Source organism: Castor canadensis, chromosome 14, assembly GCF_047511655.1.
Source record: "Castor canadensis chromosome 14, mCasCan1.hap1v2, whole genome shotgun sequence".
Lineage (NCBI taxonomy): Eukaryota > Metazoa > Chordata > Mammalia > Rodentia > Castoridae > Castor > Castor canadensis.
This window is the reverse complement of record NC_133399.1, coordinates 38969205-38992638: the sequence shown is the minus strand read 5'-3', so window position 1 is coordinate 38992638 and position 23434 is coordinate 38969205. Positions and strand designations below refer to the sequence as shown.

The 23434-nt window shown below is 54.7% G+C and overlaps 2 protein-coding genes across 5 annotated transcripts; both read right to left on the bottom strand.

Moving 5' to 3' along the window:
• Positions 1-4067: 4067 nt before the first annotated feature.
• Positions 4068-12003, bottom strand: LOC109687043 (small integral membrane protein 44). 3 transcript variants are annotated; one of them, XM_020164688.2, is made up of 4 exons: positions 7445-7625; positions 6730-6841; positions 6335-6397; positions 4068-4532 (listed from the first exon to the last, which is right to left on the bottom strand). In XM_020164688.2, exons 1-4 carry the CDS (start codon positions 7509-7511, stop codon positions 4406-4408), a joined length of 369 nt encoding a protein of 122 aa, XP_020020277.1. In that variant the 5' UTR covers positions 7512-7625; the 3' UTR covers positions 4068-4405. The 3 variants fall into 3 exon arrangements, with proteins under 3 accessions (XP_020020277.1, XP_073910396.1, XP_073910397.1); XM_074054296.1 differs by lacking the exon at positions 6730-6841 and adding an exon at positions 9331-12003 and having other exon boundaries at positions 4446-4532; positions 7445-9205; XM_074054295.1 differs by lacking the exon at positions 6730-6841 and having other exon boundaries at positions 7445-7728.
• On the bottom strand, positions 12001-18890 carry Dohh (deoxyhypusine hydroxylase). Of its 2 annotated transcripts, none has more exons than XM_020164687.2 (5): positions 18685-18890; positions 15395-15705; positions 14379-14455; positions 12781-12991; positions 12001-12473 (listed from the first exon to the last, which is right to left on the bottom strand). In XM_020164687.2, the coding sequence occupies exons 2-5, from the start codon at positions 15666-15668 to the stop codon at positions 12136-12138; spliced, it is 900 nt and encodes a 299-aa protein (XP_020020276.1). In that variant the 5' UTR covers positions 15669-15705; positions 18685-18890; the 3' UTR covers positions 12001-12135. The 2 variants fall into 2 exon arrangements, with proteins under 2 accessions (XP_020020276.1, XP_020020274.1); XM_020164685.2 differs by having other exon boundaries at positions 12751-12991; positions 18685-18889.
• Positions 18891-23434: the final 4544 nt, after the last annotated feature.

Sequence of the window (23434 nt, the reverse complement as noted above, 5' to 3'; positions counted from 1 at the left end):
GCCCCAGGTTCTCAGCCATTGCTTACTGCGGGGGAGCAATTCTTGCTTACTCAGGGCTGTGCAGAACTGGACATGATTACCATCCCTAGCTCCCCACCATGCAAGGGGGACAGGCTTGAGACAACTCAAAATGCCCATGCAAAAAGTTGACAAAGCCAGACATGGTGGTGCACGCCTGTAATCCCAGCACTCAGGAGGCCGAGGCAGGAGTTCAAGGCCAGCCTGGGCTACACAGTGAGACCGAGGTCTCCAAATAATTAAATAATAGATTCCAAAGTCCTCTAGTGGGGAAGTCTCTTGCCAGCAGAAAGGAAGAATCCCAGATAGGTCCCCTTTTCTCTTCACTGCCACCCCCAGCGCTGCCTCTCTTCCAAGGAACCACCCCCAGACCTCCTACCTAGCAGGCAGAGGAAGAAAACTGCCACCAAGAGCCATGATCCAGAGGCAGATGCTGGTGGCACACGCCTGTAATCCTAACTACTCAGGAGGCAGAGATCAGGAGGATCCTGGTTCAAAGCCAGCCCGGGCAGATAATCTGTGAGACCCTATCTCAAAAAAACCCATCACAAAAAAGGGTCTGGTGGAGTGGCTCAAGGTGAAGGCCCTGAGTTCAAAACCCAGTACTGAAAAAAAAAAACAGAAAAAACAAAGCTATGATCCAAAAACTTAGCCTTTAGCCTTAAAGCTCCCGAAATCTGACCAGAGGATCAGTTTCCCTCTCTTTTCAGCTTACACTTTTTTTTTTTTACAATACTGGGGTTTAAACTCAGGTCCTCATGCTTGCTAGGCAAGGCAGGTGCTCTACCACTTGAGCCACTCCACCAGCCCTTTTTGCTTTAGTTATTTTTCAGATAGTGTGTCACTGAGCCACAGCACTTAGCCGCATGTTTTCATTTAGTTTTCACGACAGTTTGTGAATGACCTACTTTTTATGCACAGAGAGGTTGAAGAACTTGCCTGAGGTCACACAGCAAGGAAGTTGGGCTCAGCCTCCTTCTCCATGGATTGGCCACCAGGGATGCAGGACAGGGAACAGGGGATTTGCCCCCAGGATTTACAGTGCACTGAGGGAAGAACTCCCATCTCCACAAAAATGGCCCTGCGGTGTGGCCCAACCTTCAGGAGCAGCAAAGATGCCCGGGGCTGGACCTGCAAATCCTGAAAAGGTGGTGGGATCGGGTGCTTGGTTCCTCCACCTTCCTTCCCCTGGAGTGGCCTCTCTCGGGTGAGGGGAGAACAGCAGGCTTCTCTGGGCCCCACGTGACACATACTCAGGGAGGCCAGCAGAGGGCTCTTGGGAGCTCACTGAAGCTCTTGAGGCAAAAACAGGAGATGCTGTCTGCTTAGACAGTCACATAGGGCCATAGAAATTGGTGGTGGGGGAAGAAACCAGGCAGGGGGTAAAAATGATGCCTGAGAAGGAGACTTGGTACAGGAGAGAATGCTGAGGCTGGGGTGAGGTTTGGGGAGCTCTTTGTCCAGGAGTTGCCATCCAAGCTCCAGAGGAATCATTAGGTGGGGACCAGTCTGGGGAGGGGGATTGTAGGAGGGTGGTCCCACTGGACACTTTTCCCTGGGCCCCAGAAGGAGTTGTTTAGCTGCCTAGGAAGGCTGCCTGGAGGAGGCAGGCTGGGAGCTTGTTCCACAGAGGTACTCAACTCTCATAGCTGGGGAGGGGCCTGCCTCTTTCTCCTGCAGGTCCGCCCTCCTGGGCACCCTCCTCTAACTTCTCTTTTTTTCCCTCTCTTCCTTGTCCCTGTTGCTGTGAGACGGACCCAGATAAAACCTCCATCATCTGATTTAATGAGGACTCAGTGTTCCAGGCCCCGTACAATTCTCACCAGACCCCCATGAGCCCTGCCCTGTTCCTAGGCTACTGGAAGGGGACATGGAGATTCAGACAAGGATAGGACACCTGCCCTGTCAGAGCAGAAAGAAGTGGTTGAGCCAAACCCTCACTCTGCATCTAGAGCCCTCTGCCTCCCGGGTCTCAATTGGTGTGAGTGATGGACGGCAGAGATGAGCAGGTGCATAGACTGAGGGAGGCAGGGCAGACACTTGAGTGGATGGGTGGACGCATGGATACCCTGGATGGATGGGTCGGTGAGTGGATGGAGGGGAGGATGGGTGCAAGGATGGGTGGATGGACGGACGGTTAGATAGATGGAGGAATGGGAGGATGGATGGATCTTTGGATAAAAGGGGTGGCTGGATGGATGAATGGATGGACGGACGGATGGAAAGATTAAGGATGCATGGGTGAGTTTGTGGGTGTGGATGGATGGAAAATGGCGGAGTGAATGGATGGTAGAGGGACGGGTGAAGGGGTGGATGAATGTGTAGAAAAATGGATGGAGGACGGATGGGTAAGTGGAGAGTGAATGGATGGGGTGAGAGGGATAAAGACGGTATAGATTCCATCTGAAGCACATACTAAGATGGGCTTGGTCAGCAGGGAAAGCCACTGCAAGCCCTGATGGACCAGGAAACCTGGGTTAAGACGGGAAGGGCTCGGAGGGGCGGAGCTGAGTCGAGGGGGCGGGGCCAACGGGAGGAACAGAGGAGGCGGGGCAGTGAGGGCGGGGCTCGGGGCGGAGAAGGAGAGGGGTTGGGTCTATGCGGAGGGGCTCGGAGTGGGGCTGAAGGAGAGGGGATTGGGCAGGGAAGGGGCTGAGACAGGATGGGTCCCACTAGTTGAGGATCCCTACAGGACGTGGATGACAAGAAAGATGAGGACGAGGACGGCCAGCGCGGCCCCCTGACCCCCCAGCCGCGTACTGTTGGCGGCTGCAGGCGGGAGCGGGGCCAGGCAGCGAGGCTGAGGTCCACCTCCTGCCAAGGCTCAGGGCTGGCCTGAGCCTGCAGACGCAGGAGTAGAGCTGGAGGGAGGGACAGACGGGGACCTTCCAGGATCTGCCCGTCCCGGTCCATCGGTCCTTGTCTCTGCCCCGCAGGTCTGGGATAAGGCAGGGCCGAGGAAGACGTGGCCTATCCAGGGCAGGGTTTGACGAGTGCTCCAGGAAGTAGAGTGGGTCCCCCTTCCCTGTCTCCCTAGTCCCTCACCACCACCTCCATCTCCCCAGGAGCCCCCAGCCACGCCCGGCGCCTCCTTCAACCTTCACCAGTCTCACGTTCTGGGTGGTCAGAACTCATCCCCACATTGAGGAGCCAAGGCGAGGCTCAGAGAGGTCAGGCCACCTTCCCAGGGCCACACAGCATTCCCTGCAAAGGGCAGGAAAGAACACACGCCAGGGACCATCCCAGGACACAAACCTCCAAAGTTGATCTTGGCGGGAACCTGCTAATGCCTCCATCCCTGGGGCTGCCTGGGCTCCCCACCAGCGGTGCCATGGGCCGGGAGCGCTGCTCTGGGGACGTCCCTTTTTCTAAGGCTCAGCGCCCTCACCCGCAAACTGGGACTAACCAGGTGCTTCGGAGGAGAGCCGGGGGGCGGGGCGGGGGACCCACTTGGCCATTTGACTACGCTGAATTAGTCTAGGGTTTTCCGCCCCCTGGTGGACGACCCTGGAAATGCTCCGAGACAAACTCCCGTGTGGGCCGGATCCCGCCGGAACCCCAATCCCAGGCCCCAGCATGGGACCCCAAATGACACCTTTACCAAATCCTTATTAAAGGCATGGCGGGGGGAGATGGTGGGTGACCTAACCAATGTAAAATGGAAGGCTATTCGGAATTGTCACAGTGGATTCCCCCTATACAATGAATATATACTAATAAAAATGAAAAACAAAATCCTCATTAAAAAGTGGTCCGTGTCCAGGACGATGTCCAGAGCCAGGAGAAAGGGGGAACGGGGGACGGAAACGGAGAGGAGAAAGTGCTCCTCCGGCCCAGGGCACCCCATCCTCCAAGCCCTCCCAGAAAGTCACGTGCCCCAAAACCCGGGGAGCCAGCAAGGATTTCCCAGGAAACGGGGCTCAAAGTCCAGGGCTCCAGGAGCAAAATCAAGATCTCAGTCAGTGTTTTAATCCTGGGAGCCCGAGCGTTGGGAGCCTCCACCCCCGCCCCACCCCCAAGGGAAAGTGAGTCAAGAAACAACAAGAGTCTTCTAAAAGGCTCCTATGGATTCATTTTGCAGTCTCCATATTGGCCCTGAGGCTGCGTGGGAGGGGACAGACATCAGGCAGAGGGAAAAGAAATTAAGCAGTGGATAGAAAGAGGTGGAAGCAAGAGGTGCTGGCATTTGGAAGTTTTTCCTTAGGCATAAGAACCCCCAGGAGGGGTCAAGATCAGGAAGGAACTCCATAAAAAGCACATGATGCTCTCTGAGCCCTCCTTGGACACTGTGTTCAGAAGCCTGGAAGGTCTTCAAGTCCAGGGTGCTGCTTATAGCAGATGGAAGAGGCATCTCGGGAGGCCTGCCTGGAGGAGGCAGCAGGGCGTCTCACAAAACTGTCTTCTTTACTTTTTCCTCATCCGAGGATGCTTTCTCCTCCAGCTCCAATCCCAGGTTGCTCTCTCCTTTTTTGGCCTTTTTCTTCTTCTCTCGTTTCTCTGTCCTGCTTTCTCTACTGTAGGGAAACAGAGGCCCCAGACCAGAATAAGAAACAATCATTCCTACTGAGTGGACAGTCACCTGTGGGGCAGGCGTCTTGTGAGGAGGGGCTCCAGAGCAGGGCTCAGTGAGTCCTCTCCATAGTCATGGAGAAGGAAGGCTCCATTCTCCATGGATGGACAGTGGGTTGGTAGGCAGATGGGTAGGAGAAGAGAGGTGGATGGGTGGATGGATGGGTGGATGGATGGTGGGTGGATGGATGGGTGGGTGGATGGATGGGTGGGTGGATGGATGGGTGGGTGGATGGGTGGATGGGTGGATGGATGGGTGGGTGGGTGGGTGGGTGGATGGATGGGTGGATGGATGGGTGGGTGGGTGGGTGGGTGGATGGATGGATGGATGGGTGGATGGATGGGTGGATGGGTGGGTGGATGGGTGGGTGGATGGGTGGGTGGATGGGTGGATGGGTGGGTGGATGGATGGGTGGGTGGATGGATGGGTGGGTGGATGGATGGGTGGATGGATGGGTGGGTGGATGGATGGGTGGGTGGATGGATGGGTGGGTGGATGGATGGATGGATGGGTGGATGGATGGGTGGGTGGATGGATGGGTGGGTGGGTGGATGGGTGGATGGATGGATGGATGGGTGGATGGATGGGTGGATGGGTGGGTGGATGGATGGGTGGATGGGTGGATGGGTGGGTGGATGGATGGGTGGATGGATGGGTGGGTGGATGGATGGGTGGGTGGATGGGTGGATGGGTGGATGGATGGATGGATGGATGGATGGGTGGATGGATGGATGGGTGGATGGATGGATGGGTGGATGGATGGGTGGGTGGATGGATGGGTGGATGGGTGGATGGATGGGTGGATGGATGGATGGGTGGATGGAGGGGTGGATGGGTGGATGGGTGGGTGGATGGATGGGTGGATGGATGGGTGGGTGGATGGATGGGTGGATGGGTGGATGGATGGATGGATGGATGGGTGGATGGATGAGTGGGTGGATGGATGGGTGGATGGGTGGGTGGATGGATGGGTGGATGGATGGGTGGATGGTGGGTGGGTGGGTGGAGGATGGATGGATGGACAGATGGATGGGTGGGTGGGTGGAGGACGGACAAGGAGCAGAATAGTGGATGGAGAGCACCCACTTCTTCCTGGGAGTAGGAATCTCATTCCCTGGGGCAGAGCTGGGCTTAGAGCCAACACTCATGTCCACGCATCTTCCCCAACTTCCCTGAGGCCCGTCTTGGGCTCAGCTGTGCATCTTCCCCATCCTACACACTCCTGCCCTTGTCCCAAGTCTTGGCTCAAGCTGGACTCTGGCCCTGAGCACACCCCAATCCCCCTCTCCAAACCATCATCCAGGAAGAAGCAGAGCCACAGGAGATGCAGAGGTCAGGAGGGAACCTACACACACACAGCACAGTATTCTTCAGCAAGTACTAAGTGCCCACTGTGTGTCAGGCCCTGTGCTGGGCATGAGAGACAGGGTCACAGCAAGTCCCACCTTCTGAAAGCCACCATCTAGTGCTGTGAGACCAGTAAACTATCAAGATTGTTTCAGCTGGTGGTTAGGTGTGAGGAAGAAAGAGACAGGGCTTTAGAACCAAAGCTCTGGGGAGAGCAAACTCCTGAGCACTGACTGAAGGCAGAGCTAGCCAAGAGGTGTGAGGAAAGGTGTTCTCATCAGTGATGAGCATGTGCAAAGGTCCTGGGGCAGGAATGCACTGGAAGTACTCAAGGACAGAAATAGTTCATCTGTGTGCACCTGCTCTCCCACCTCTGGAAGGGGCTCACACGGACAGTACCTGGGTTCTGTGTCTTCGTACGGATTGGGCTCCATTCTCACAGCGACCTCTTCATCCTCAGCTCTGCAAAGATGGGGGTGTGTGGCATGAGGCTGGAGGAAGAGCTGAGGGTGGGGATAGTCCCTGCCTCAGTTTCTCCCGGCTGATGAAATCCAGGCAGCAGGAGGAGGTGGGCTGCCTGGCTGCTTGGTCAGGAGGGGTGGGGCAGGATCTGGTCCCAGAGGGGAGAGGATACAAAGAGGGGCAGGAAAATGGGTGAGTTGGGGAAAAGGGGCTGAAGGGGAAGGGACCAGAGAGGGTCAGGAAGCTGGGCGTGGGGCAACATTTGGACAGAGCCTGAAGCAGGGAGGAGAAGGGACAGGTGCTTCAGGAATGCGATGCGGGGGATCCCCCACCTCTCTTTGGAGCACCAGATGCGGTTGGCCAGCATGAGCACAAAGACGATGAAGAGGAAGCTGACCACAGCGATCAGGCCCACGAGCCACGGCTTCAGGTGACGCTCTGTGGCTGGAGAGGGTGGAGAGGAGGCTTAGAGAGAGGGAGCAGGGTCCTGGGGGTGCTCGAACAGAGGGGGTCTTGGAGAGGGAACAGATCATCGAGGCGGGGACAGAGAGACAGAGGGGTCCTCATGGGAGGGGGAAGGAGTTTGGGGTCCGGGAGGGGATGTTGGAGGGGGCGAGGCTTATAAAGGAGGAGGGGGCTCAAAGGGGGCAGACGGGGTGGTCTCAGAAGGGACGGAGCTTATAAAAGAGGAGGGGGCTCAGAGGGAGAAGCAGGGCTCCCAGGGGGCTAAGAAGGGGGTCTCAGGGAGGGGCGCAGCTTGGGGGCGGGGCTTACAAAGGAGGCGGAGATTCTAAGGGGGAGGGAGCAAGAGAGTGGGGAACTGGAGAGGGGAGGGTCTTGGAGAGGGGAGCCCCCCGCAAAGGAGGGAGAGCTTACAAGAGGGAGGGAGGCCAGGAGCGAATGCCAAAAGGGAGCAAGAGGCCAAGGGCGGCCTCCTTGCCTCCTGTCTTTCTGCGCCCTCTCCGGGCCTCAGTTTCCCGTGGTAGGAAATGGGGCGATGGAGAGCCCAGGTCCGACCCCATCTCATGGCCCCGTCCCAAGCCCTACCCTGCTGAGCCTCTGCAGGCGAGAGGAGCAGGGCGCCCAGCACGAGGAGCGTTCCCAGGGTGTCCATGGCGGTGCAGCGAGTCAGCAGCTGGCGGGCGCGCGGAGGATCGGGTCGGGTCCACCTGCGGTGTGCGCAGCCCCTGCGGCGGGGACAAGGCGGAGGCAGGACGCGGGCGAGGCCCAGGGCATGGGGGCGGGGCCTCCTTGTGCTGCCCCTTGCCACGCGCCCTTGTCCCCCAGGAGGGCAGAGTCTGTGCCTGGTGTAACATTAACTCGGGGAGTCATCCTCCCTGCGCCATCGCCTCAGGGTCACCCCCCGGGCAGCTGGTTCCTGCTGCAGAGGTGACTTTAACCTTCTCCCTGCCTTGCAGCCCCCTGCCCCTGTGTCCAGCGAGGGTGAACTTGCAAATACAGCTGGAATGCCGTCACCTTTGGTGGCTTGTACATTCACGCGAGACCCCACGTCCAGCGATTTTGCACAGCCTTCGACTTCCTTCTGTGGACATCCCACAAAGTCTTGCAGAGCCCAGGGCAAGCAGCTGGGGTCAGAGCCCCAATATGAAGTCCCTTCTCTGTCACACACCTCTCTCCCCAGCTCACACTGTGCCTCTGCCAGGACTCAGGGGCAGCACATGGGTGGCTAAGGGTCACTTGCCCACTGTCCATCCCCGGATCCAGACGCTCTATAGAGGTGGCTAGTTAATGGGGACATCAGGGCTGTGGATGATTCACGATGCATGCTCTTCTGCCCTTCACCTTGGACCTTGAGCTGATGAGACAGTGAGCCCTGCCCAGGCAAAGGGGAACCCCACCTAGGCTGCCCAGGAGCAGCCACAGCCCAGGCACGTGAAAGGCCTGAAGCCACCACATACGTGCTTGTGCGGCGCCTGCTGTATGAGCGCTGGGCCTCAATCCCGGAAGTCGGAGGCTGACCACAGACAGAGCCAGGATGGAGTGCAGGCATCCCAGCTCCAGGAAAAGTCACAGGCCCACTTGAACCAGCCAGACAGGCATATATTAAGCCCCTGCTGTGTACCCTATCCTGTGCCAGGCTTGGAAGGGAAGGAAACTGCTCTCCAGCTGATGTAGACTGGTTTGGGAAATCAGGACCATGCCCCACAGATATGTAGACCCTGCAGCTGAGGTGGAGGGTGGAGACAATTCAGAGGTGTGCTGTGGTGGGGAGAGGGTTGGTTCCTGCAGGGTGGGCAAGGGCAGAAACCCACCCAGAGCTTCTGTCTTCCTACTCAGTTACCCAGCTGGGCTCATTCTAACTAGTGCTTCCATTTGTAAAATGGAATGAAAGGAGCTCCCTGGGAGGCCCAAAGAGAATAACACGTGGAAAGGACTGACTTAGCAAATATTTTATATATGTATACATAAAGATCGTGGATGGCGTGGCTGCAGGCTGGGTGGAAATGGCCGGGGTCTGGCCACTGACCCTGCTGGACAAATAAGCAAGCACCGTGTGCCTCCCTGGGCCAGATCCATGCACAAAGTTCCAGCTGCTGCCCCAGGGCCTGTCAGTCCAGCCTCCAAAAGGAGCTTTGGCCAGGTAGGTCCCTGAAGGCTATGGAGGGGCGGCGGGGGGCCTGGGCAGGGGCTTCGATGGGGCTCCCTCACCACCTCCACCAGTGCCCTCATCCCCTTGCCAGGCCAGGGCCAGCTGCAGATCCAACTCCTCCAGGTCCTCACCCTCCAGGCTGGTGCGCAGCTCACGGGGGGCGTCCTCCTGGTCTGGCTTCGGGCCAAAGGCCCAGTCTACACAGAGCAGCTGGTGAGACGCTATCCGCCCTCCTCCCTCCTGCTGGCTAGGAGCGGCCCCTGGGTCCCCCTCATTTGGAGCACCCTAGCCCAAGCCAGATTTGCAGTGGGCAGCAGCTCACCAGCCAGGTCATGGGCAAGGTCTTTGATGAGGTGGCCAACGATGGCGTAGGCCACAGCCACCACCAGAAACGTAGCCATCAGTAGGTACAGCACGTAGCGTGGCAGCCGGATGGCGTCCAGCGGGGGTGGCCGGTACTCCTCATACATCGGTGGGGCTGGACTCCAGCTCTCAGCCTCCTGCTTGTCCAGCAGCTCGGGCATGGCAGTCACCCAGAGCAGGAGCGGCCTGGAGGTCACTCACACAACGGAAATATTAAAGAGCTTTGAGTTAAGAGGATTGGGTGACTCCTTAAAGGCCACCATCTGCCCGGGTTAATCCCATAGCAAGTCACTTCCGCCCACTGACCTCCTCTCTCACTCCACTTCAGCCATAGCAGACAAGACTCCATGTCTGTCCTGACCTCAGGAGCTTTGCACATGCCAGGCCTTCTCTATACCCCACATTTTCTCATAGCTGGCTTTCTCCACTCGTTTGTTCACCTCCTGTTACTGAGCTTTACTGTAGCTGGACACGCTTAGGGTCTAGGACACAGCTGTGGACACAGCAGGGCAAAATCCCTGCCCTCATGGAGCTGGTGTCTGTCCCAGCAGGGAGATAAGCACTAGAAATATAACCTTAGGAAAAGAGATGTATTTCAGAAAGCGAAGAATGGTATGGGACCATGGGCGGGGGAGACAGTTCCAAATAGGGCAGCCAAGTCAGCAGAGACCTCAAATAGGGCGGGAACCAGCCCTGGGAGCACCTGGGAGGAGAGCATTCCAGAGGCCACAGCCCGGGCAAAGGCCCCGGGGCAGGACAGGGGCTGGTGTGTTGGAGGAGTGGAGATGAGACCTGCATGGCTGAAGCAGAGGGAGCAAAGGGGAGAGGAGGAGGGAATGGGGCAGGTCACAAAGGTCCTCGTGCACTGCAGCGGGGACTTGTGCTCTGACCTGGGGATGTCTTAGAGGGTTGTGGGCAGAGGGACTCAGTGCTCACAGGCGACCTCTTGTGGCTGCTGCAGAGAGGGCAGATGGTGCAAGGGCTGACAAGGACCAGGCAGCAGGCCACTAAGCTGGTCCAGATAAAGGAAACTGTAAAGTGATGAACCCCTCTGTGCTGATGGGGAAGGGAGGTGACAGCTAGAAGTTCAGGGAGAATAGCTGCAGCAGGAGGCAGGGACGCCTGCGAGGATGAGGAACATCAGGCAGCGGTGTCCTGAGGACCCAACGTCCTGTACTGGTGTCCACCTTGTGCCAGGTGTTCATGGGACCAATGAAAATCCACACAAATGACCACCGCAGTGAGTTTGGGTTGTGAAAGCTCCCGCAGTGCCTTCTTGGTAGCTGTCACTGGCTCTGAGGAAACCAGTAGGGCATGGTATCCCCATAGGGTTCTTCCCTCACTCTCTTCCTTTCTTTCCCTCCATTCCTTCTTCCTTCCTCCAAGCTCCGTACAGCTCAGGCTGGCCTCGAAGTCCTGGACTCAAGTTTTCCTTAGCTTCAGACCCAAACAGCTGGGACAATGGGCAGGCCCAACCCTAAATCCAGAATGAGCTCATCTTGCGATCTGTGCCTTAGTAACACCTCCAAACCCACTTCCAAGTGAGGTCCCATCCCCACGTGCTGAGGGTCACGACATGGCTCTATCTATCTTTTGGGGAGACACAAGTCAACCCAAGTGCTGTTTTGAAGCTGCTGAGTGTGGGGGACCCTGTCAAGAGCAGGTGGGCAGGTGGGAGTTGTTTCCTTTTCTTGCTCAAGTATGACACAAGGTCATCTTAGGAGAGTGAGGATGAGGTGACAGGGACAGAAGGGAAAGGAGGCCAGAACTGTGGGGGTGGGGACTAGTGCTGGGAGACTGTCACAGAGAAAAGTGCAGCTAAATGGGAACTGCTGAGCCCAGATCCCACAGCTACATCACAGAAAGTACTCAGGGGCGGAGATGTCACAAGAAGCCAGGCATGGCAGCACACACCTGTAAATCCCAGCACTCAGGCGGCAAAGAATAACAAGTTCCAGGCCAGCCTGGGCTGCACAGGGAGACCCAGTCTCAGACAGTGAGTGAGAGAACCAAAAAGCCTCAGAGACTCTGTGGAGGGCTGTTCCCGAAGATCCCCATGGAGGGAGCTGGCTGGGTAGATTGTACCTCCAAGGTTACCAGAGGTACAGGGGCCCAGGCTGAAGTTAGTGGAGAGTATCCCAGGATCTCTTGCTCCAGACACCTGTCACACAAAAGTGGTCATGGTCCCAGAGAGTGGTCCACCACCCCCCACACACACTCAAGGAATTGTCACTTGGCAAAAATAATTTAATATTCCATTTGGGCAATCCTGCAGTCTGCTTGTGTCCCTAGCCCACCCCAGGGTGGGAGGTTAGCAGCCCCCAGGCCCTGCCCTCGATCCTAGCAAAACCAGGGCCACTGTCACCTCAAGCCCCTTCCCAGAGCCCCAGTTCTGAGCCTGGGCTTCTCTAACACCCACCTTCTCAAGATGCCCCACCCAGGGCCACACACCCAATCCCTTTCCAGTGTCCCACCCCAGGCTTGGGGGGGCTTCCAGTGTGCTCAGGAGTCCGGATGGAAAAGCGCCAGCCCAAGGTGACAGCTGGGGAGGAAGCAGGGGGAGTCTATACCCAGCAAGCGGACCGAGGGCGTAAATGAGATCCAATTCACACAGACCCAGTTAGACACCTAAACCCTCTTGGGGAGAAGTGACCCTGCAGAGTTCACAGACAGCAGGCGACAGGGAGAGAAGCCAGCATCTGGGGTGGATGGGCCAGTGGCCAGGGTCCAGGAGAGAGCAGGCAGACGGTGTCCGGGGTCCGGGTCAAGGCTTGAGGGGTGGCGTCCCGGGGTGAGGATGCAGGCGCTCCAGGCCATCGGCGTACTGGAAGGCCGGCCCGTTCTCATGCTCGTACATGTCCAAGGCCACCTCGCAACTCTCACGCACCACACGCTCGGGGTCAGCAGCATGGGCCCGCAGAGCGGCCAGGCAGGACGGCTGGGCAATGGCGCCCAGGGCCTCGGCACACTCATGCCGCACCATGGGGCTCTCGGTGTGCAGGGACAGGGCGGCCACCAGCCCTGGCACGGCTGCCTCGTGCTGCAGCTGGCCCAGCACATAGCCCACCTCGTGACGGAACAGGGCGCTGCCGCAGCGCAGGCCTGCGGGGAGATGAGTGTCACGCACTGCCAGCGATGGCTGCCCGCACAGGGGAGAAGGGAGGACAGGGATGAGGGTGGAAAGCAGGTCCCCTGTCTCTAGGCCCCTCCCGTCCCCTGGGGGACTGACTTGGAGCTTTGGGGACCAGAGACACCTGGATAGTGGCACCTGCATTGGTCCCACAGAGCCCCGCAGTGCACTGCTGCACTGTCACGGCTGCCATCCCTGAACCCAGCAGAGGGACACTGACCTCCACCCTGACCCTAGCACCCTGCTCACCCTCAGCCAGCGCCAGGGCAGCCTCCTCACCCCCAGCATTGCGCAGGGCGAACATGGCACGGTAGCGATCAAACAGTGGCTGGGCCTCATCCAGCAGCACCTCACGCAAACACCCTACGTCGCGCTCCTCAGCAGCGGGGGCCGGGTCCACCGAGAGGTAGGGCCCTGAGGTCACCGGCTCCCCAGGGTGCTGCTGCAGCCACTCCAGACGCCGCACAGCCAGCTGGCATGTCTCGGCCACCTGTGGGGGACAGGAGCACATGAGCAGCTGTTGTCCTGGCCTGATGCTAGGGACATGGGGTAGACATAATCGGCTCCGTCTCCACCCTCCCAGGATATTGGTTTAGGAGAACTGAGATGACCCACAAGGGACTAATCATTTTAGACTGGAAACAGACCAGTAGGGTGGATGTGATCAGGGAGTGACCAGGGGACAGACAGAAGGACAGGGGTTTCTTAGAAGGTGACCTCAAGGCAAAGACCTGAAGCAAGCAAGAAAGGAAGACAGGCCAGACCTGAGGAAAGAGGAAACAGCCAGTGCAAGGGCCCTGAGGCATGGGGGGGGGGACACACAGTGGCGGGGGGTGGGGGGCAGTGAGCAGCAGGGGTCTAGGAGGATTAGAACAGGCTATGCTAGGACCAGGGGACTGTCATAAGACTTGGGATTCTGCCCTCCAGGTGATGACACACCATGAAGAGTTAAGCATGGACGAGACCAGTGGACTTCAATCCCTACCCGTGGCTACAGGGAAAGAGACTGAGGAAATGACCAAGAAAGGCAGGTGACAGATGAACAGAAAGACATGTATCCGCCAGCCCACAGCACAATTCATAATGGTCAAAAGGGAGAAACAGCCCAGTGTCCACAGATGGACAAATGGACACACACAACACGGTCCATCCACACACTGGAGCATCACTCAGCTGGAACAGGAGCAAGGCTGTGACACAGGCTATGACATGGAAGGACCTTGAGGACATGGATGGACCAGTGAGAGAGGCAAACAAACAAGACCCCACAGCATGTGACTCCACTGATTGGAAGCGCTTGGAACAGGAGAATCCAGACAGGAAGTGAACACAATGAGGGAGAACAGGACATAACTGCTTATGGACATGAGAATTCTTTTTGAAGTGATGAGAAGGTTCTGGAATTGGATGGTATTGGTGGTTGTATGATTCTGAATGTACGAGAACCCACTTCAGTGTACACTTTTAAAGGGTGAACTAATTAATTCACACAAATGGACACAAGGCAGGCATGGGGAAGGCGCAAGAAGACTCCTGAAGAGGCCCCACAGGCCAAGGGGCGGTGGTGGAGGCAGACAGCAGGGGGTCTTGACGGAGGGGCTGGACAAGGGCAGTGAGAGGAGGCTGGGCTGGGTTATAGCAGGCTCAAGGCTCAGGATGGGGCCAGCTAGAGAGAGATCTTGTTGAAGTCTTGCCAGATGGGATAGCGGCAAGTGTCCATCCAGTTGCTGCCCTTGCCTCCTTCATCCCTACAGCATCCTTGACCCAGTGGTTGCCCTGGCAACCACAGATAGGTTCTAAGACTGGTCCAGGAAGGACTGGGTAGAGTTTTCCAGGGACCCCAGACAGGCAAGAAGGTGGGGTGGAGGCCTCCTTACCTCAACCACCGGGTCAGTAGAATACTGCTTCAAAAGTTCCAGAACTTCTGGGTTCCCAATGGCCCCCAGAGCCTCCCCTGAGAACAAGCCAGAAAGCTCCAGTTGGTTAGTGGGCTGGGAAATGGTACCTTGCAATCAACCACCTCACAATCCTCTAGCCAAGGACCCCTCCAGGCAGTTCTGCCCCTGGCCACGGCTGATTGGAGCAGCAGTGCACACAGGCTCTGTGCTGGCTCAATCAGAATCCCTTCTTCAGCTGGGTGCTGGTGGTTCACGCCTGTAATCCTAGCTACTCAGGAGGCAGAGATTAGGCAGTTTGAGATTTGAAGCTAGTCTACACAAACAGTTTTCAAGATGCTATATCGAAAAAACCCTCCACAAAAAAGGGTTGATGGAGTGGCTCAAGCAATAGGAGCGCCTAGCTAGCAAGCGTGAGGCCCTGAATTCAAATCCCAGGCCACCAAAAAAAAGAATCCCTTCTTCAGAATTTGGACTTGTTTAGAACTACAGGAAGCTGCAAAGATGAGGAAAATAGACCCCACCCCACCAGCAATGTGTCCTTACACCTGGTGACCACAGCTAGCCAAGTCAGACCAAGGCAGCCTTTGGGCAGGGGGCACAGCACATGCCAATGCCCTGAGGCTGGGAGTACAGTGGAGTGGGAATGCCAGTATGCAGTGGCAGTGGGCACAGACAAAGCGGTGTTCTGTAATATGGCGGGAAGCCAGAGGGGAGTCTGAAGCCAGCTTGGGCAACATAGCAAGACCCTGTCTCAACAAAAGAAAAGCAAAATAAACAAAAAATGAAACGAAGAGTACTTCCTGACATGAAATTCAAATCTCAGTGCTTACATGGCTGTTCTTGGCAGTGGCTGAGGGGGCCTTCCAGCTGCTGGGAGATGCTGTGTGGTGCACAGCTGGGACCTCAGTCACTTTCTACAGAATGCTGGCTGCCCAAGGGCCTGGGATCGTACATGCTCAGCCTTCCCATGAGCCAGGGTACGGGAATTTGCTCACCAGCCTCGTGGCGCACCATGGGCTCCTGCTGGGTGTCGCGCAGCACGTCCACCAGCACAGGGATGGCGCGGGCATCCTGCATCTGGCCCAGGCAGTAGGCCAGCTCGTGCTTGAGGAGGGCAGAACCATCGTCAAAGGCCTGGCTTATCCAGGAGATGGCGCTGGGGCCACCGAGTCCACGCAGCGTGAAAAGCGCCCGGAAGCGGGCCTGCAGGGGCTGTGTGGGGTCCACCAGCATCTGCCCGATTGTCTGCACCTCCTGCTCTGTCACCATGGCACCTGCCTCCACAGCCCTCCTCCACCGCAAGAACCTACAACAGAAAAGTGAGAGCTTGGGCTGGAGACAAGCTTCGTGGCTGGGTCATCATAGGACCTAGGTGTGGCTTCTCATCTGAGAGGTGCCACATGTCCTGGCTGTGACCTGCCAACTTGTGGCCTCCCTGAAGTTACTTTCCCTCTCTGGGCCTTGATCTCTGTACCACCTCTCCCCTATATTCCAGGTCACTTAGCAGCCCCCAGCATGCTAAGCTCAAGCTCTGCCACTGAGCCACGCTACCAGCTTGGAGTGATCCCCCTTCCTGGTACTCAGCCCACTCTGAATGGGTGACTGTGTGAATGGCAGGATGCAGGAGACATGATGGAGGCTGGGTAGAAAGGCACAGCCACTTCCTCCCTGGGTCTCTAGAGGAACCACGGTCAGCCCCATGAGCAAGAGCTGAGGCTCCCACCAGCAGCCACAGATGGGGTGGGGACAGCTGTGGCTGCCTAGGCCTCAGTCCTCATTGCAGCCTCATCAGTCACCAGAACCAGAACCACCTAGCCCAACCAAGCACAGGGTGACTGTGCATGACAGTGCTTACACTGTTAAGTACAGGGTAATTTGTTACCCAGCTTGGATAACTGATTCAGGAATCTTTTCAGTATGCAAACAGGACCATATCACTGCCCAGCTTAAAATCTCCCTCCAGTTCCTAATTACTCCAAAATCCTTAGCAAACCCCCTCCCCCTACCAAGGTCCTGCACAACCTACTGCGTCCCCTCTCTCCTCTCTCTGCTCCAGCCTCTTTGCTCCTCCAACACACCAGGCTCCACTGTGCCCCAGGGTCTTTGCAGCTGGTGTTCTCTCCATGAGGAACACACTTCCCCAAATGCCCCACAGCTCATCCTCACTTCGCTGGGTCTCCACGATACCTCCTCAAAGAAGGCTTCCCTGATCACTTCCTACAATGTTACCTGTACCTCTTTTTCCAGTTCTGCCTCAATTTTTCTTCAAAGCATTTCCCACCACTAAACAGTGGGTTGTATGTTAACTGTTTAACTACTTATGGTTGATCTTATCCCTCAGTGGAATAGAACTCTGAAGGTACAGACCGCCAGCCTTGTATTCCCAGCATTTAGCAGAAGAATGTGCACACCGTAGATGATTAAAAAAAAAAAAAAAAACCCACAACAATAGTGGCTACCACTTATGCAGCACTTGCTCTGTGCCGGCCACTCTGATGAGCCCTTCACATTCACCAGGTCACTTAACCTCATCATGGCTCTGTCACATCTGTACCAGGACTGTCCCTATTTTGCAGAACAGAGGTATGCTTGCTTTGGAAGTCTATAAAGTTATGAAACCAAGCAGTGTGGCTCCACAATTGGGCTCCATATCACACACACTTTCTTTTTTGAGACAAGATCTGGCTCTGTAGCCCTATCTGGTCTGGAACTCACCATCCTCCTGCCTCCGCCTCCCAAGTGCTGGAATGACAGGAGTGGCCACCATGCCCAGCTCACAAATGCTTTGTCGCACCAGTGAATGAAGATGAAATGATACAGCCAAGGCTGGGAGAAAGGCCTCCTTCTGATCTCCACTTCAGTGGAGGACCTGGCAGGTGCTTCCCAGACATGACAGGTAGCAGGTTGTGGCATGCCCCGGGCCCTCTATGGTTTCCTGTGGCGTCAGCTGAGCTCCCTGGGTTTAATGAGGGATGGATGGCTGCCTGAGCACAGGTGACCATCAAAGGATCACGCCTTGAAAAAGGGCTCCTCAGAGCTCACAAGAGTGTGTGAGCCGGCTTTGTAAAGCATCACGTCCCAACCCTTTTTTATAAGGAGCAAGGAGCAGTTACCGTCTCCAGGACAGACAGGGCCTGGCACTTCTTTCAGTCCGTACAAAGCCTCTGTGAAGTCAGCTCAGAAAGGTTCCGGCTGCCTTCTCAGCACCAGATCTTAAACTCCCAGGAAAGCAGGGAGATCTGAGCTACTAGCCATGAGAACAGAGGGGAGGGTTGTTAGGGCTGAGAGGACAAAAGTCTCCCAGCTTAGTGTCTTCATTTGCAACAGAAACATAAACAAGGCCGGGTGTGGTGGTGACACCTGTAATCACAACTGAGGCAGGAGGATTGCAAGTTCCAAGTCAGCCTGGGCTACACAGTGAGTTTCAGGTCAGCCAGGGAGACTATCTCGGGGTGGGTGTGGGTGTATGTGTGGGGGATGAATAAGTAAATAAATAAATAGCTAGTGGAGTGGCTCAGGTAGTAGAGCACCTGTCTAACAAGTGTGAGGCCCTGAGTTCAAACCCCAGTATCACAAAAAATTTTTAAAAATTCATAAACAGCCCCCAAGTTACCTTCTTTAACCACCTTGTTTAACCAAGCAAAGCCTTGTTCGCTGGTGCACACTTGATAGTTAACAGCTCAGCAGTGCACTGCACCTGTGTGTTAAGTGCACCCAGCCACCTGGAAGCCCTGTCTTGGGTGAGGTGTCTAAGGGTGTGGGCATATGGGGGTGCAGGAGATCGGCCCCATCCAATACAGAATGCAGGAATCCGCTCACCTCCGTGAAGGTCTCAGAGGCAGACATGACTAAGAAGAGACCCTCTCCCCTCCTGGAAACCTCTCGAAACCAAGAATCGTCAACATCTCCCGTAGACCCCACCTCTCCAAAAAGGGGTCCTCCGACATGGGATCCCTCCGGGGGACGCTCTCGGGATTCCTCCGCTACAACTGGCTCCCCAAGACCCATCCCTTCCCCATGAACCGCATGTCTCAAGGATCCTTCAGTACTAGTTCCCTCTCGGAGAAGAGTGTCGCCCGAGAAAGGGCCACTTACGCGCTGACTCCCAAGATTCGCCAGCGAAGGAATCCCTGGAGTCAGGGTCCCCAAAACCCGGGGTGAAGAGGTGGCAGGGACTCCGGAGACCCCAGGACCAGACCTTTCAGACCCCAGTCAAGAGTCCCAGAGGCCAGATGTCCCCACGGGGCGCTCTCCCCATGCCCGCCTGTCAGACCCGAGCCCGCACCGTGCTCGCCGACGCCGGAACGCCCCGTGGAGCTCCCGAGAAGCAGGACTAGCTAGGCCGTCTAACTCCCACCGCCGCCGGCCTGCACTGCCGCTGCCACTGCCGCTACCACTATCGCTTCACCAGCCGTAACACTCGCAGCGCGCTTTGTGGGCCGCCATCTTACCGCCCACGTGACCAAGCCGGGCGGCACCAATACTTCCGCGGGGGGGGGGGGGCGAGAAATTCTGTCAAAGGCTCCCGTGGCTGAGGAAGGCTCCGAAGGCCCAGTCTGTATAGGTGACATAACTGAAACCCACACAGCAGCAACAGTCCAAGGATATTCTTCAGACTAGGGGAATGTTAACTTCCGTCCTTCACTCCGGAAGAAAAGTCACTCCGGCATCCCCCCCTCGTACAATAAGTGGAAATGGTTTGTGGCCATTTCGCGCTGACTGGGGTCTGCATGCTTGGAACGAAGCCAGAGAAGCGCATCCGGGGCGTGGTCAAGATCGGGGGCGTGGCCATGGCACAGGGGCGTGGCCAGTGTCTCGGAGGCTGGAATAGGAAGTAGGGAAGGGAGGGATTAAAACTAGGAAATGATCCACTCGTTCATTTATTCGTTCAATACTGAACGGCCACTGAGGACAAGATTGTCCGCTTTTATTCTCATAAGACTCAGTCTGGTCAGTGGAAGACAGGAAATACGTAAGATAAGTAAGTAAAAACACTTAGGACTGTGACACACTCTAAGGAGAAAGAGACACGGTAGTGTATTACGTATGGGGTGTCCAGTTTTAGGAAGGGCAGCCAGGGTCTGAGGTGGTGGCGTTCGAATAAAGTGCAAAAATAAAATAAAATAACCTGAAAAGTGAGGGAGAGAACCCTGAATAGTCTGGAGGAAGAGCGATCCAGACCTATGAGGGGCTTGCCTTTTTTTCTGACAAAGTGAGCATTTGTGGAGCATCCTGAGCAGGGAAATGACACGCCCTGAGTTAAGTGTTAGCAGGAGCTTTCCGAATGATGGGAAAGAAGCCGAGGAAAGGAAAATGGAAGCAGGAAGACCAGAAGTACCCAGATTCCGAATTAGTATTGAAGGTAGAGCAGAAGTGGATAAATTGGATATGAAATTTGAGAGAACCCTGTCAAGGATGAGTTCAAGGTTTGTCATGTAACTGGAAGAATGGAGCCGCCATTCTGTACTACTCACCCTACTTCTGAACCAAAATCAGCATGGAGCCACTTCACTCAGCTCATCTTTTCTTTTTTTGGTACCCCAGCACTGGAGTTTGAACCCAGCCTCGAGCTTCCTAGGCAGGCACTCTACCACTTGAGCCATGCCCCCAATCCTTTTTGCTTTAGTGCTTTTCCTAGTAAGGTTTTGCAGTTTTTGCCCCAGGCCAGTCTCAGACTTCAATCCTTCTACCTCTGGCTCCCTTGTAGCTGGGATTACAGGTGCACACCCATGCCTGGTTTATTGATTGAGATAGGGTCTAACTCTTTGCCTAGGCTGGCCTCAAACCTCAATCCTCCCCATCTTCCCATCTGTCACTGGGATTACATATGTGAGCCACTATGCCTTTTTTTTTTTTAACTACAGGGCCTAACATATGCCTGGCAAGGGCTAGACCACTTATCCATACCCCAGACTCTACTTGGCTCATTTTTACTGCTCCCTCCCCATGCACCCAAAAGGTCTTTTTCATATAGGGTCTCCTGTTTGTGCATGGGCTGGCCTGGACCTCAATCCTATTTACAATTCCTGCAAAGTTAGGATGACAGGATCGGGCTACCACACCTGACTTGTTAGTTAGATGGGAGTCTTGCTAACTTTTGCCTAGCCTGACTCAAACTGTAATCTCCTGACCTTCAACTCCCAAGTAGCTGGGATTGCAGGTATGCCCCATCATGCCTGGCTTATCACCTTAATCTTTCCTGAGCACCTACTATGTGCCAGACACTGTCACAGGCACAGCATGAGACAGACACAGTCTCTGTTCTCAGGGAGTTGACATCCCAATTGCTTTTTTGTCCACATTGCCTCCCTAGGTTTTTGGAAGTTGACTACAGATAACCAGGTCCCCTGCAGTCCTTGGTTACTTGCCAGGACAGCACCTCAGCCATATTGCACTGCTCAGGCTATTGTTTCCAGAGCTCATGCTGGCTCTGGAAGACCACAGGGCAGGGTGGCAGGTGTGATCAGCCCCCAGGATGCTCTGGGGGAGCAGACAGGCCCAGGGGTGCAGGAAGTAGATACCAAAAGCCACACCCCCCAAGCAAGGCTGGTGAGAGAAGTTGGCATGCAGCCTCTGCAGGCCTGTGAGACACTGATATAGGAGGATACCTGCATCCTCCCTTCTGCGGCTCCTTGACTCTGAGCAAGCCCTGGAGAGCAGAAGTCTAGAACCGAGGTGTGGGTATCTGATGCTGGTGACCAGCAATCCTCAGGGTTCCTTGACTTAAGGCCACATCACTTCAGCCTCTGCCTCTGGCATCACGTGGCTGGGTTTTCATTTTTTGTTTTTGCTGTTGTTTGAGACAGAGTCTTGCTATGCAGTCCAGGCTGGCCTGGAACTCAATATCCTCCTGCCTCAGCCTCCCAAGGGCTGGGATTACAGGTGTGAACCACCACATCCAGCCTCCATTCAATGTTTCTCCATTCAATGTTTCACTCTTCTCCATGCCTGGCACTGTTTTGGACCATCTTTGTGTAGTACAATTGTCTGAGATACTCTGTATCTTCACCATCCAAAATCGTAGTTACTAGCCAGATATGGCTGTAGAGCACTTGAAATATAGCATATGCCACTCTGGAACCAAGTTTTTAATCTTTAAAAATGTAACTAAAAGGCCGGCGTGGTGGCTTATGCCTGTAATCCTAGTTACTTGGGAGACTGAGATCTGGAGAGTCGTGGTTCAAGAGCATTTTGTTCCATCTCCAAAATAACCATAGCAAAATGGGCTGGAGATGTGGCTCAAGTGATAGAGTGCCTGCTTTACAGATTAAAGATTTCCAGTGAACATTAGCACCCAAGTGGAGATGGGCTGTGTCCATTAGAAAATAACACAAGTACCTCATTAGTAATTGGTGATCTTAGCCAGGTGTGGTGATAGCCACCTAAGATCCCAGCATTTGAGAGGCTGAGGCAAGAAAATCGCAAGTTTCAGGCCAGCCTGGGCTCCATAGTGAGGCTCTGCCTCAAAAAAAAAAAAAAAAAAAAAAACAATATATCGCTGTGCACCAGTGGCTCCCAGAAAAAGCAATATATGGCTGGGCATCTGTAATCCTAGCTACTCAGAAGGCAGACATCAGGAGGATCACGGTTTGAAGCCAGCCCAGGACAAATAGTTCACGAGACCCAATCTCGAAAAGGGCTGGTAGAGTAGCTCAAGGTGAAGGCCCTGAGTTCAAACCCCAGTACAGATAAATTAAAAAAGGAACAAATAGAAATTATTTTACCACAATGTAAGCTTTTGATTTGTTTTTGAGACAGCATCTCACTATGTAGCCCAGGCTGTCCTGGACTCTCCATCCTCCTGCCTCAGCCTTTGAAATGCCTGGATTACAGATGTGTACCACCATGCCCGGCTTGGTGTATGATTCTCTTGCAGATCTTTGCCCAAACCTTGTCTCCACAGCAAGACCTGCCCTGAGCACTGTACTTGAAACTTGAGCCCCTGATCTCTCCTTTCTCTGTTTTCTCCATAACATAATTCAACTCTGGACTGGGCTTTTTTTCTTTGTTTTTGTAGTACTGGAGTTTGAACTCAGAGCCTTGTGCTTGTTAAACTTGAGCCACACCTCCAGTCTTTCAACAGGAATTTTTTGTAAGCTTTATTGGCATATAATCCACACACCATACAATTTGCCCATGTATAGGGTTTAATTCAGTGTGTGGGGATTTTGGGGGGAGCAGTACTAGGGTTTAAAATTAGGGCTTCAAGCTTGCTAGCCAGGTCCTCTACCACTTGAGACACACCCCCAGTGAATTTAGTGGCTTTTGATATATTCTTAGGGTTGTGCAATCTTTACCACACAATAATTTTATTAATTTGTTTGTCCTGATCACTGAGCTACACCCCCAGTCCTCACACAATAAATTCCATCACCCCCAAAGTAAACCCCATCCCCATTGCTTGTTCTGGATGTTTCCTGTTGATGGCACCATACATTTGGCCTTTCCTGTCTGGCTTTTCTTCCTCAGCCCCATGTCCTTAAAGTCCATCCACTTTGTAGTCTTTGTCTGAGCCTCGTTCCTTTCTATTGTGAAATAACAAAATATCCAGGGCTGGGCTCATAGAGTGCAAGCCCTAAATTCAAACTCCAGTACCAAAAAAAAAAAAAAAAAAAAAAAAATTCCATTGTAGGAATGCAGCACCACCCATTCGTTAGGTGAGGGATTGTTTGGGTTATTTGCACTTTTTGTCTTCCTTGAATGTGCTGCTAGGAGCATTTGGGTAGGAGTTTTTGCGTGGAGGTCTGTGTTTATTTCTCTTGGGCAGATACCTAGGAGTATTACTGCTGTGTCATATGCTGGTTCTATATTTAACATTTGTAGGAACTGTGAGACTGTTTTCCACATGGGCCGCACCATTTTACAATCTCAGCAGCAGTGTGGGAGGGTTCCTATTTCCCCACATCCTTCGCAATGCTTTCTTTCCGTTTTTCCCTTTTCCGTTTGCTCTGATTTGTTGTGAACTGAAGCCATCCTAGTAGGCGTGCACCAACATCTCACTGTGGTTTTGAGTTTCATTTACATAAGTACTTAAG

Bases quoted from the DNA above. Each gene is read 5' to 3' on its own strand.
- LOC109687043 (XM_074054295.1), bottom strand. From the start codon at position 7,713: ATGTTACACCAGGCACAGACTCTGCCCTCCTGGGGGACAAGGGCGCGT. The intron at 6,398-7,444 runs GTAGGGCTTGGG...CCATCTTTGCAG, and splicing joins GCCTGCAGAGGCTCAGCAGG to AGCTGAGGATGAAGAGGTCG. The intron at 4,533-6,334 runs GTACTGTCCGTG...GTTTCCCTACAG, and splicing joins TACGAAGACACAGAACCCAG to TAGAGAAAGCAGGACAGAGA.
- Dohh (XM_020164685.2), bottom strand. From the start codon at position 15,668: ATGGTGACAGAGCAGGAGGTGCAGACAATCGGGCAGATGCTGGTGGAC. The intron at 12,992-14,378 runs GTAAGGAGGCCT...TGTCCCCCACAG, and splicing joins CTACTGACCCGGTGGTTGAG to GTGGCCGAGACATGCCAGCT. The intron at 12,474-12,750 runs GTGAGCAGGGTG...ATCTCCCCGCAG, and splicing joins TGCCCTGGCGCTGGCTGAGG to GCCTGCGCTGCGGCAGCGCC.